General features: G+C 51.2%; 1 protein-coding gene across 2 annotated transcripts in view; it reads left to right on the top strand.

Annotated features, from left to right (window-relative positions):
• LOC110505942 (papilin-like) overlaps positions 1 to 13,684 on the top strand; it is a 65,104-nt gene that overhangs the window by 19,174 nt on the left and 32,246 nt on the right. For both annotated transcript variants that reach the window (XM_036962902.1, XM_036962903.1), the window contains exon 4: positions 10,942 to 11,002. In XM_036962902.1, the coding sequence (XP_036818797.1) occupies positions 10,942 to 11,002 (61 nt within the window). The remainder of the gene's footprint in view (positions 1 to 10,941; positions 11,003 to 13,684) is intronic.

The following is a 13,684-nucleotide window of genomic DNA, read 5'->3' as shown; positions in this document are numbered from 1 at the left end:
ACGGTTTCTGGTTAGGGTAGGTTTTAATAGTCACAGTGGGTACAACATCTCCATTGCACTTCTTAATAAACACACTCACCGAGTCAGCGTATAGGTCAATGTTGTTCTCTGAGGCTGACCGGAACATATTCCAGTCTTCGTCATCAAAACAATCTTGAAGCGTGGCTTCCGATTGGTCAGACCAGCGGTGAATGGTTCTCGTCACTGGTACATCCTGTTTGAGTTTCTGCCTATTAGACGGAATGAGCAAGATGGCGTCGTGGTCGGATTTGCTGAATGGAGGGCGGGGGAGGGCTTTGTATGAGTCGCAGAAGTTAGAGTTGCAGTGATCGAGAGTATTAGCCCTGCGAGTCGTGCAATCAATATGCTGATAGAATTTAGGTAGCCTTGTTCTCAAATTTGCTTTGTTAAAATCCCCAGCTACAATAAATGCAGCCTCAGGATATATGGTTTCCAGTTTAGAGTCCAGTGAAGTTCCTTGAGGGCCATCTTGGTGTTCGCTTGAGGGGGAATGTACACATCTGTGACTATAACTGACAAGAATTCTCTTGGTAGGAAAAATGGCCGACATTTGATTGTAAGGAATTCTAGGTCGGGTGAGCATGAGGACTTGAATTGCTGTATGTTGTTATGATTACACCATGAGTTGTTAATCATGAAGCATACACCCACACCCTTCCTCTTCCCAGTGAGGTGTTTATCTCTGTCAGCGCCATGAATGGAGAAGCCCTGTGGCTGAACCGATTTCGACAAAAAATCCAGAGAGAGCCATGTGAAACAGAGAATATTACAATCTCTGATGTCTCTCTGGAAGGCAACCCTTGGCTCTAATTTCGTCTACCTTGTTCTCAAGAGACGGGACATTGGCAAGTAGTATACTTGGGAGCGATGTGCACGTCTACGGAGCCTGACCAGAAGGCCACTTCCTCTGCCCCTTCTGCGGCGCCGTTGTTTTGGGTCGGCTACTCGGATTAGATCATTTTTCCTGGGTGGTGGTTCGAACAGAGGATCCGCTTTGGGAAAGTCGTATTCCTTATCGTAATGTTGGTCAGTTGACATCACTCTTATATCCAATAGTTCTTCCCGGCTCTATGTAATAAGACTTAAGATTTACTGGGGTAACAATGTAAGAAATAATACATTAAAAAAACAAAATACTGCATAGTTTCCTAAGAACGCGAAGCAAGGCGACCATCTCTGTCGGTGCCATATTTGATTGTAGGGAGTGGCAGTTTAACTTTGAATAGGATTTCTATCTTTAAGTTGGGTGTTGCCTTCTACACCCTCAGCGTGCTGTGAAGCCAACAGAAGATGAAAAGGGAACTTATTACTGTGTTACAGCAACACTCGTTGTGAACCAATTATACAGCGTCTTTCCTTCTTGACAGGTTTTACTAGCAGTGGCTTAGTGTTTGTTCTTGACAGATTTAGCTAGCGGTGGTTGAGTGTGTGTTCTTGTGCGTGTGTTGAAAGGAATCTATATTTGTGGCTTGTTGTGCTGGAGGTTGATTATGCAGGAAAGAGAGGAGCAAGGAGAGAGGGGAGGGATAGAGCTAAGCTAAGCGCTTTGTCCATAAATCATATAGTTGGAATCCAGCCTGCTTGTTCCCTCTTGCACCTGATAATATTATGAAGAGAGGAAAGTAAAGTACATGTCTCCCCATGTACAGCCGGATGATCGTGTAGTCTCCCATTCTAACTGGATGAGGAGGTACAGACTCAAGGAGTCTTACATGACATGTCATCCCCCTGGGGTCACTACACCCCAAATCCTTCCTAAGGAGTTTGGTTGTATATGAGTGTCTTTGACTTTGTTCTTCATAGTTCATCCCCCTTTCCCAGCAGTGATCTATACTGCCCAGCAGACACAGACAAATCAGATATTTATGCTGCTATCGCAAATCGCCACAAACGTTAGTCAGCAGCAACTTTTTCAGTATGATTTAGTGATGGCAGCTTGAGGTTGGTATGGTAAAGGAACAGGCTCAAAGCTGTTCCTTTGTGGGCACTGGGCTGAAGGCTGGGTCTGTGGGCACTGGGCCGAAGGCTGGGTCTGTGGGCACTGGGCTGAAGGCTGGGTCTGTGGGCACTAGGCACTGGGCCGAAGGCTGGATCTGTGGGCACTAGGCTGAAGGCTGGGTCTGAGGGCACTGGGCCGAAGGCTGGGTCGGTGGGCACTGGACCGATGGGCTGAAGGCTGTGTCTGCGGGCACTGGGGTGAAGGCTGGGTCTGCGGGCAATGGGCTGAAGCCTGGGCCTGCGGGCACTGGGCTGAAGGCTGGGTTTTAGGGCACTGGGCTGAATGCTGGGTCTGTGGGCACTGGGCTGAAGGCTGGGTCTGCGGGCACTGGGCTGAAGGCTGTGTCTTAGGGCACTGGGCTGAAGGCTGGATCTGCGGGCACTGGGCCGAAGGCTGTGTCTGCGGGCACTGGGCTGAAGGCTGGGTCTTAGGGCACTGGGCTGAAGGCTGGGTCTGCGGGCACTTGGCTGAAGGCTGGGTCTTAGGGCACTGGGCTGAAGGCTGGGTCTGCGGGCACTTGGCTGAAGGCTGGATCTGCGGGCACTGGGCTGAAGGCTGGGTCTGCGGGCACTGGGCTGAAGGCTGGGTCTGCGGGCACTGGGCTGAAGGCTGGGTCTTAGGGCACTGGGCTGAAGGCTGGATCTGCGGGCACTGGGCTGAAGGCTGGGTCTTAGGGCACTGGGCTGAAGGCTGGGTCTTAGGGCACTGGGCTGAAGGCTGGGTCTGCGGGCACTGGGCTGAAGGCTGGATCTGCGGGCACTGGGCTGAAGGCTGGATCTGCGGGCACTGGGCTGAAGGCTGGGTCTTAGGGCACTGGGCTGAAGGCTGGGTCTGCGGGCACTGGGCTGAAGGCTGGGTCTGCGGGCACTGGGCTGAAGGCTGGATCTGCGGGCACTAGGCTGAAGGCTGGGTCTGTGGGCACTAGGCTGAAGGCTGGGTCTGCTTAGATCTCAGTTAGGAGGAATTTATTCAAACAGAAATGGCTTCCTAGACGTGCTGAAGCACAGCTACACTGATGTCATTGGTTATTTTCATTTCACATTTTGGAAAATAAATTAGACAAATATCTTGACAGCGGAGTCAAATCCATTTAATTTACTGTCAGTTGAAGGGACATGGATATAGAAGTATGTGATTTGGCACATGAGACAGAGAGAGAGCTTTGTATCACTGTACAGGGAAAAGTATATTGTACCTTTATCTCCATCCACGCCCTAGCACCCATGGCTACCATTAAATACTATCTGCCTGTTGAATCATTAATGCTGTCACTGTTAGTCTAACACGCCCAAATGCTGCTCTACCCCGTTACACGCCAGACAGTCAGTTAGCCAGCCAGCCAGCCAGTCAGTTAGCCAGCCAGACAGTCATTTAGCCAGCCAGACAGTCAGTTGGCGAATTAGCCAGCCAGACAGTCAGGTAGCCAGCCAAACAGTCAGTTAGCCAGCCAGACAGTCAGTTAGCCAGCCAGACAGTCAGTTGGCCAGCCAGACAGTCAGTTAGCCAGCCAGACAGTCAGGTAAACAGTCAGTTAGCCAATTAGCCAGCCAGACAGTCAGTTTGCCAGCCATCCAGCCAGACAGTCAATTAGCCAGCCAGACAGTCAGTTGGCCAGCCAGACAGTCAGTTAGCCAGCGAGACAGTCAGTTGGGGAATTAGCCAGCCAGACAGTCAGTTAGCCAGCCAAACAGTCAGTTAGCCAGCCAGACAGTCAGTTAGCCAGCCAGACAGTCAGTTGGCCAGCCAGACAGTCAGTTAGCCAGCCAGACAGTCAGGTAAACAGCCAGACAGTCAGTTAGCCAATTAGCCAGCCAGACAGTTAGCCAGCCAGACAGTCAGACAGTCAGTTAGTTAGCCAGCCAGACAGTCAGTTCAATAACAGTTGGCTGAACAGAAATAAGACAAATGTCTTGACAGTAGTTACCTGCCTCCCCCAACTGGTACACCCAGTCCAGCCTCCATGCTACCTGCCTCCACCCAGCTGGTACAACCAGTCCAGCCTCCGTGCTACCTGCCTCCCCCAGCTGGTGCACCCAGCCTCCATGCTACCTGCCTCCACCCAGCTGGTACACCCAGTCCAGCCTCCATGCTACCTGCCTCCATCCAGCTGGTACACCCAGCCTCCATGCTACCTGCCTCCACCCAGCTGGTACACCCAGCCTCCATGCTACCTGCCTCCACCCAGCTGGTACACCCAGCCTCCGTGCTACCTGCCTCCCCCAACTGGTACACCCAGTTCAGCCTCCGTGCTACCTGCCTCCCCCAACTGGTACACCCAGTCCAGCCTCCGTGCTACCTGCCTCCCCCCAGCTGGTACACCCAGCCTCTGTGCTACCTGCCTCCCCCAGCTGGTGCACCCAGCCTCCATGCTACCTGCCTCCCCCAACTGGTGCACCCAGCCTCTGTGCTACCTGCCTCCCTCCAGCCGGTACACCCAGCCTCCATGCTACCTGCCTCCCCCAGCTGGTACACCCAGCCTCCATGCTACCTGCCTCCCCCCAACTGGTGCACCCAGCCTCCATGCTACCTGCCTCCACCCAGCTGGTACACCCAGTCCAGCCTCCATGCTACCTGCCTCCACCCAGCTGGTACACCCAGCCTCCATGCTACCTGCCTCCCCCCAGCTGGCACACCCAGTCCAACCTCCGTGCTACCTGCCTCCCCCCAGCTGGTGCACCCAGCCTCCGTGCTACCTGCCTCCCCCAACTGGTACACCCAGTCCAGCCTCCGTGCTACCTGCCTCCCCCAACTGGTACACCCAGTCCAGCCTCCGTGCTACCTGCCTCCCCCCAGCTGGTACACCCAGCCTCTGTGCTACCTGCCTCCCCCAGCTGGTGCACCCAGCCTCCATGCTACCTGCCTCCCCCAACTGGTGCACCCAGCCTCCGTGCTACCTGCCTCCCTCCAGCTGGTACACCCAGCCTCCATGCTACCTGCCTCCACCCAGCTGGTACACCCAGTCCAGCCTCCATGCTACCTGCCTCCATCCAGCTGGTACACCCAGCCTCCATGCTACCTGCCTCCACCCAGCTGGTACACCCAGCCTCCATGCTACCTGCCTCCACCCAGCTGGTACACCCAGCCTCCGTGCTACCTGCCTCCCCCAACTGGTACACCCAGTTCAGCCTCCGTGCTACCTGCCTCCCCCAACTGGTACACCCAGTCCAGCCTCCGTGCTACCTGCCTCCCCCCAGCTGGTACACCCAGCCTCTGTGCTACCTGCCTCCCCCAGCTGGTGCACCCAGCCTCCATGCTACCTGCCTCCCCCAACTGGTGCACCCAGCCTCTGTGCTACCTGCCTCCCTCCAGCTGGTACACCCAGCCTCCATGCTACCTGCCTCCCCCAGCTGGTACACCTAGCCTCCATGCTACCTGCCTCCCCCCAACTGGTGCACCCAGCCTCCATGCTACCTGCCTCCACCCAGCTGGTACACCCAGTCCAGCCTCCATGCTACCTGCCTCCACCCAGCTGGTACACCCAGCCTCCATGCTACCTGCCTCCCCCCAGCTGGCACACCCAGTCCAACCTCCGTGCTACCTGCCTCCCCCCAGCTGGTGCACCCAGCCTCCGTGCTACCTGCCTCCCCCAACTGGTACACCCAGTCCAGCCTCCGTGCTACCTGCCTCCCCCAACTGGTACACCCAGTCCAGCCTCCGTGCTACCTGCCTCCCCCCAGCTGGTACACCCAGCCTCTGTGCTACCTGCCTCCCCCAGCTGGTTCACCCAGCCTCCATGCTACCTGCCTCCCCCAACTGGTGCACCCAGCCTCCGTGCTACCTGCCTCCCTCCAGCTGGTACACCCAGCCTCCATGCTACCTGCCTCCCCCAGCTGGTACACCCAGCCTCCATGCTACCTGCCTCCCCCCAACTGGTGCACCCAGCCTCCGTGCTACCTGCCTCCCCCCAACTGGTGCACCCAGTCCAGCCTCCGTGCTACCTGCCTCCCCCAACTGGTACACCCAGTCCAGCCTCCATGCAACCTGCCTCCACCCAGCTGGTACACCCAGTCCAGCCTACATGCTACCTGCCTCCACCCAGCTGGTACACCCAGCCTCCATGCTACCTGCCTCCCCCCAACTGGTGCACCCAGCCTCCGTGCTACCTGCCTCCCCCAGCTGGTGCATTGCTACTTCCTGAGGCTACCGTCCACCTGGTCTGTTGTGTTGTGTCTCGTCAGGAACATTAGTCAGCCTGTCCAGTACCTATCTTCAATTATTAGACCACATCACTCTTTTGACTTGAACTCCTCCTGCACCCTATTACAGTATGCGTCAATGTTCCCTTCACAGATATCAGTTACCATGTTGCCAACAGTTACCATGTTGCCGACAGTTACCATGTTGCCAACAGTTACCGTGTTGCCGACAGTTACCGTGTTGCCGACAGTTACCATGTTGCCGACAGTTACCATGTTGCCAACAGTTACCATGTTGCCGACAGTTACCATGTTGCCGACAGTTACCATGTTGCCGACAGATACCATGTTGCCGACAGTTACCATGTTGCCGACAGTTACCATGTTGCCGACAGTTACCATGTTGCCGACAGTTACCGTGTTGCCAACAGTTACCATGTTGTTCAAACAGAAAGGGAGGAGGAGGAGTATAGTCTGAGCCTGGGTGAAGTGAATAACACTTAGGATACGTCTCAAATGGCTCCATATTCCCTGTTTAGTGCCCTACTTTAGACCAGGGCCCATAGGGCTCTACTTTAGACCAGGGCCCATAGGGCTCTACTGTTGACCAGGGCCCTTAGAGCTCTACTTTAGACCAGGGCCCATAGGGCTCCACTGTTGACCAGGGCCCTTAGAGCTCTACTTTAGACCAGGGTTCATAGAGCTCTGTCGACCAGGGCCCATAGGGCTCTACTGTTGACCAGGGCCCATAGGGCTCTACTGTTGACCAGGGCCCATAGGGCTCTACTGTTGACCAGGGCCCATAGGGCTCTACTGTTGACCAGGGCCCATAGGGCTCTACTGTTGACCAAGGCCCATAGGGCTCTACTGTTGACCAGGGCCCATAGGGCTCTACTGTTGACCAGGGCCCATAGGGCTCTACTGTTGACCAGGTTTCATAGGGCTCTACTGTTGACCAGGGCCCATAGGGCTCTACTGTTGACCAGGGCCCATAGGGCTCTACTGTTGACCAGGGCCCATAGGGCTCTACTGTTGACCAGGGCCCATAGGGCTCTACTGTTGACCAGGTTTCATAGGGCTCTACTGTTGACCAGGGCCCATAGGGCTCTACTGTTGACCAGGGCCCATAGGGCTCTACTGTTGACCAGGGCCCATAGGGCTCTACTGTTGACCAGGGCCCTTAGAGCTCTACTTTAGACCAGGGTTCATAGAGCTCTGTCGACCAGGGCCCATAGGGCTCTACTGTTGACCAGGGCCCATAGGGCTCTACTGTTGACCAGGGCCCATAGGGCTCTACTGTTGACCAGGGCCCATAGGGCTCTACTGTTGACCAGGGCCCATAGGGCTCTACTGTTGACCAGGGCCCATAGGGCTCTACTGTTGACCAGGGCCCATAGGGCTCTACTGTTGACCAGGTTTCATAGGGCTCTACTGTTGACCAGGGCCCATAGGGCTCTACTGTTGACCAGGGCCCATATGGCTCTACTGTTGACCAGGGCCCATAGGGCTCTACTGTTGACCAGGGATCATAGAGCTCTACTGTTGACCGGGGCCCATAGGGCTCTACTGTTGACCAGGTTTCATAGGGCTCTACTGTTGACCAGGGACCATAGGGCTCTACTGTTGACCAGGGATCATAGGGCTCTACTGTTGACCAGGGATCATAGGGCTCTACTGTTGACCGGGGCCCATAGGGCTCTACTGTTGACCAGGTTTCATAGAGCTCTACTGTTGACCAGGGCCCTTAGAGCTCTACTGTTGACCAGGGATCATAGGGCTCTACTGTTGACCGGGGCCCATAGGGCTCTACTGTTGACCAGGTTTCATAGAGCTCTACTGTTGACCAGGGCCCTTAGAGCTCTACTGTTGACCAGGGATCATAGGGCTCTACTGTTGACCAGGTTTCATAGAGCTCTACTGTTGACCAGGGCCCTTAGAGCTCTACTGTTGACCAGGGATCATAGGGCTCTACTGTTGACCAGGGATCATAGGGCTCTACTGTTGACCGGGGCCCATAGGGCTCTACTGTTGACCAGGTTTCATAGAGCTCTACTGTCGACCAGGGATCATAGAGCTCTACTGTTGACCAGGGACATTAGAGCTCTACTGTTGACCAGGGACATTAGAGCTCTACTGTTGACCAGGCTCTACTGTTGACCAGGATTGAACTCATCATGGAGACATAACACTAGCCTAGTGGTTAGAGCATTGGGCCAGTAACCGAAAGGTTGCTGGATTGAATCCCCGAGCTGACAATGTAAAAATCTGTTGTTCTGCCCCTGAGCAAGGCAGTTAACCCACTGTTCCCCAGGCGCCGACGACATGGATGTCGATAATGGCAGCCCCCCGCACCTCTCTGATTCAGAGGGGTTGGGTTAAATGCAGGAAGACACATTTCAGTTGAATGCATTCAGTTGTACAACTGACTAGGTATCCCCCTTTCCCTCCCCTCTCTTACGCGTTCTTACTTGTGGAATCATAAAGATGGGACATGTCTGGTATTTAGTCTCAGGCATAACAAGCCTGGCTAAACACCTTGTTATTGATAGAACACAGATCTGAAGGGAAAGCTCTTACCAACACCACCCTATGAATACCAGCTCTTACCAACACCACCCTCTGAATACCAGCTCTTACCAACACCACCCTCTGAATACCAGCTCTTACCAACACCACCTTCTGAATACCAGCTCTTACCAACACCACCCTCTGAATACCAGCTCTTACCAACACCACCCTCTGAATACCAGCTCTTACCAACACCACCCTCTGAATACCAGCTCTTACCAACACCAACCTCTGAATACCAGCTCTTACCAACACCACTCTCTGAATACCAGCTCTTACCAACACCACCCTCTGAATACCAGCTCTTACCAACACCACCCTCTGAATACCAGCTCTTACCAACACCACCCTCTGAATACCAGCTCTTACCAACACCACCCTCTGAATACCAGCTCTTACCAACACCACCCTCTGAATACCAGCTCTTACCAATACCACCCTCTGAATACCAGCTCTTACCAACACCACCCTCTGAATAGCACCTCTTACCAACACCACCCTCTGAATACCAGCTCTTACCAACACCACCCTCTGAATACCAGCTCTTACCAACACCACCCTCTGAATAGCAGCTCTTACCAACACCACCCTCTGAATAGCAGCTCTTACCAACACCAACTTGTGTGGGCTCCAGGGAATTTCCCTTTGGTGCAGATCTAGGATTAGCTTCCCTTCCCCCTACCCCCCCCCTATCCTCCAGATGTCATCCAGTGATTTTTGAACTTTTTCCTCAAGTATAAATAGTGTCAAGTACACACACTAAATATGTTTTTAACATCACATTACACAACTGCACACTTCAAGGAGATTGGACATTGAAGGAGATGGGACATTGAAGGAGATGGGACATTGTAAGGAGATGGGACATTCAAGGAGATGGGACATTCAAGGAGATTGGACATTCAAGGAGATTGGACATTCAAGGAGATTGGACATTGAAGGAGATTGGACATTGAAGGAGATTGGACATTCAAGGAGATTGGACATTCAAGGAGGTTGGACATTCAAGGAGGTTGGACATTCAAGGAGGTTAGACATTCAAGGAGGTTGGACATTCAAGGAGTTGGACTGATGGTCAGATGTGATGTCATCACAATGCTTGTGGGAACAATAAAGCCCCCCCCCCCCCCCCACACTTGTGCCATGTCATGTTATACCTGGTCCACGTATTGAGATGTGCCTTTTGTTAAGTAAATCAAGTGATAAATGAGGTGAAAAGGAATGGATTTGTATGAATTTCTATGAATTTGTAGGGTCCCCTCATATAGCAGACCAATACCCAACTACCCACTTAGTTAGTTAGGTCTGTTCAGAGGCGTTAAGGGGGTAGGATGTTAGGTGGGGGGGGGGGGGGGGCGTATAAACTACATCTTATGTTTCTGTGCAATAGTTATTGTTAAAACTTAAATACAAATATATATTTTTTTAGATTCAAAAAGGTGAAAAGGAGACTGGAAGAGGACCTGACCCAGGATCAGCGCGGAGGGGCAACTTCACCCTACACTTCCTGTACATCAGCGGAGGCTGGTGGGAGGAGCTATAGGAGGACAGGCTCCATGTAATGGCTGGAACGGAATCAACGGAACGGAGTCAAATAAGTTCAATTTATTCCATTCCAGCCATTACAATGAGCCCGTCCTCCTATAACTCCTCCCACCAGCCTCCTCTGCTGTACATACTGCAGGAAGCCAAACGCTCTTGTAGGGACTGTGTACCAAATGGTACCCTATTCCTTTTATAGGGCACTACTTTTGACCAGGACCCATAGAGCTGTGGTTGAAAGTAGTGCACTACGTAGGGAATAGGGTGTCATTTGGCGTGACCCCTTCACTGTGTACTGATGTAGGTGAAAGGTCAGCCTTAATGACTACATTATCTTCATCGTGTAATTATCTCTGTAATCTCTCTCTCCCGGTTAAGAGGGCGAAGTTGCCCCCAAATGCTGATCCAGGGTCAGTTTAGCTTAAGGTTAGGGTTGATGAAGCTGATCCTAGGTCTGTACCTAGGGGAAAGTTCCGCCTTGGCGCTCTGAGCCCACTGATTGTAGCCTGGTCCCAGGTCTGTTTATGCTGTTTTGCCAACTTCCAGGATGTTGTCATGCCGAACATGTATTGGCAAGACAGAACAGATCTGGGACCAGATAACTGATGAATTAGCTCTAATCTTTATCCTGTCTTTAAACCATGAATAACCTCTGACCTTTAATCCGTGTTACAGGACTGACGGAGGGAATAACTGTGTGGGACCAGACAAGTCCTACAGCTCCTGTAATATCCAGGTAAACAACATGCTAATTCCCCAAATCCCCAAAAACGTTCTCTCACAGACTATTCATCTTGGTGTAACTCTCTCAGTCTATTACTGTTGGTGTAACTCTCTCAGTCTATTACTGTTGGTGTTGCTCTCTCTCAGTCTATTACTGTTGGTGTTGCTCTCTCTCAGTCTATTACTGTTGGTGTAGCTCTCTCTCAGTCTATTACTGTTGGTGTAGCTCTCTCAGTCTATTACTGTTGGTGTAACTCTCTCAGTCTATTACTGTTGGTGTAGCTCTCTCTCAGTCTATTACTGTTGGTGTAGCTCTCTCAGTCTATTACTGTTGGTGTAGCTCTCTCAGTCTATTACTGTTGGTGTAACTCTCTCAGTCTATTACTGTTGGTGTTGCTCTCTCTCAGTCTATTACTGTTGGTGTTGCTCTCTCTCAGTCTATTACTGTTGGTGTAACTCTCTTAGTCTATTACTGTTGGTGTAGCTCTCTCTCAGTCTATTACTGTTGGTGTTGCTCTCTCTCAGTCTATTACTGTTGGTGTAACTCTCTTAGTCTATTACTGTTGGTGTAGCTCTCTCTCAGTCTATTACTGTTGGTGTTGCTCTCTCTCAGTCTATTACTGTTGGTGTTGCTCTCTCTCAGTCTATTACTGTTGGTGTAGCTCTCTCTGTCTATTACTGTTGGTGTAACTCTCTCAGTCTATTACTGTTGGTGTAACTCTCTCAGTCTATTACTGTTGGTGTAACTCTCTCTCAGTCTATTACTGTTGGTATAACTCTCTCAGTCTATTACTGTTGGTGTAGCTCTCTCTCAGTCTATTACTGTTGGTGTTGCTCTCTCTCAGTCTATTACTGTTGGTGTAACTCTCTCTCAGTCTATTACTGTTGGTGTAGCTCTCTCTCAGTCTATTACTGTTGGTGTAGCTCTCTCTGTCTATTACTGTTGGTGTAACTCTCTCAGTCTATTACTGTTGGTGTAGCTCTCTCTCAGTCTATTACTGTTGGTGTAACTCTCTCTCAGTCTATTACTGTTGGTGTAGCTCTCTCTGTCTATTACTGTTGGTGTAACTCTCTCAGTCTATTACTGTTGGTGTAGCTCTCTCTCAGTCTATTACTGTTGGTGTAACTCTCTCTCAGTCTATTACTGTTGGTGTAGCTCTCTCTCAGTGTATTACTGTTGGTGTAGCTCTCTCTCAGTCTATTACTGTTGGTGTAGCTCTCTCTCAGTCTATTACTGTTGGTGTAACTCTCTCTCAGTCTATTACTCTTGGTGTAGCTCTCTCAGTCTATTACTGTTGGTGTAGCTCTCTCTGTCTATTACTGTTGGTGTAACTCTCTCTCAGTCTATTACTGTTGGTGTAACTCTCTCTCAGTCTATTACTGTTGGTGTAACTCTCTCTCAGTCTATTACTGTTGGTGTAGCTCTCTCTGTCTATTACTGTTGGTGTAACTCTCTCTCAGTCTATTACTGTTGGTGTAGCTCTCTCTGTCTATTACTGTTGGTGTAGCTCTCTCTGTCTATTACTGTTGGTGTAGCTCTCTCTGTCTATTACTGTTGGTGTAACTCTATCTCTGTCTATTACTGTTGGTGTAGCTCTCTCTGTCTATTACTGTTGGTGTAGCTCTCTCTGTCTATTACTGTTGGTGTAGCTCTCTCTCAGTCTATTACTGTTGGTGTAATTCTCTCAGTCTATTACTGTTGGTGTAGCTCTCTCTCAGTCTATTACTGTTGGTGTAGCTCTCTCTCAGTCTATTACTGTTGGTGTAGCTCTCTCTCAGTCTATTACTGTTGGTGTAGCTCTCTCAGTCTATTACTGTTGGTGTAGCTCTCTTTCAGTCTATTACTGTTGGTGTAATTCTCTCAGTCTAATACTGTTGGTGTAGCTCTCTCTCTCTCTCTCAACCCTGTTACTGTCAACCCTGTTACTGTCAACCCTGTTACTGTCAACCCTGTTACGGTCAACCCTGTTACGGTCAACCCTGTTACTGTCAACCCTGTTACTGTCAACCCTGTTACGGTCAACCCTGTTACTGTCAACCCTGTTACTGTCAACCCTGTTACGGTCAACCCTGTTACTGTCAACCCTGTTACTGTCAACCCTGTTACGGTCAACCCTGTTACGGTCAATCCTGTTACGGTCAACCCTGTTACTGTCAACCCAGTTACTGTCAACCCTGTTACGGTCAACCCTGTTACGGTCAACCCTGGTACGGTCAACCCTGTTACTGTCAACGCTGTCATGGTCAACCCTGTTACGGTCAACCCTGGTACGGTCAACCCTGTTACTCTCAACGCTGTCATGGTCAACCCTGTTACGGTCAACCCTGTTACTGTCAACGCTGTCATGGTCAACCCTGTTACCGTCAATGCTGTCATGGTCAACCCTGTTACTGTCAACACTGTCATGGTCAACCCTGTTACGGTCAACCCTGTTACGGTCAACTCTGTTACGGTCAACCCCGGTACGGTCAACCCTGTTACTGTCAACGCTGTCATGGTCAACCCTGTTACGGTCAACCCTGGTACGGTCAACCCTGTTACGGTCAACCCTGTTACGGTCAACTCTGTTATTTTATTTGGCACTAATTTGTTACTTACTATAAAACTTTTTTTGTTTAACCTCTTGAGATGGGAAAACTTTTTTTTAACATTAAGTTGAACATGTCCTCTTTATGACAAAATATTCAAATTAGG

The sequence above is a fragment of the Oncorhynchus mykiss genome, chromosome 25, assembly GCF_013265735.2.
Source record: "Oncorhynchus mykiss isolate Arlee chromosome 25, USDA_OmykA_1.1, whole genome shotgun sequence".
Classification (NCBI taxonomy): domain Eukaryota; kingdom Metazoa; phylum Chordata; class Actinopteri; order Salmoniformes; family Salmonidae; genus Oncorhynchus; species Oncorhynchus mykiss.
This window is presented reverse-complemented; position numbering and strand designations above follow the sequence as displayed.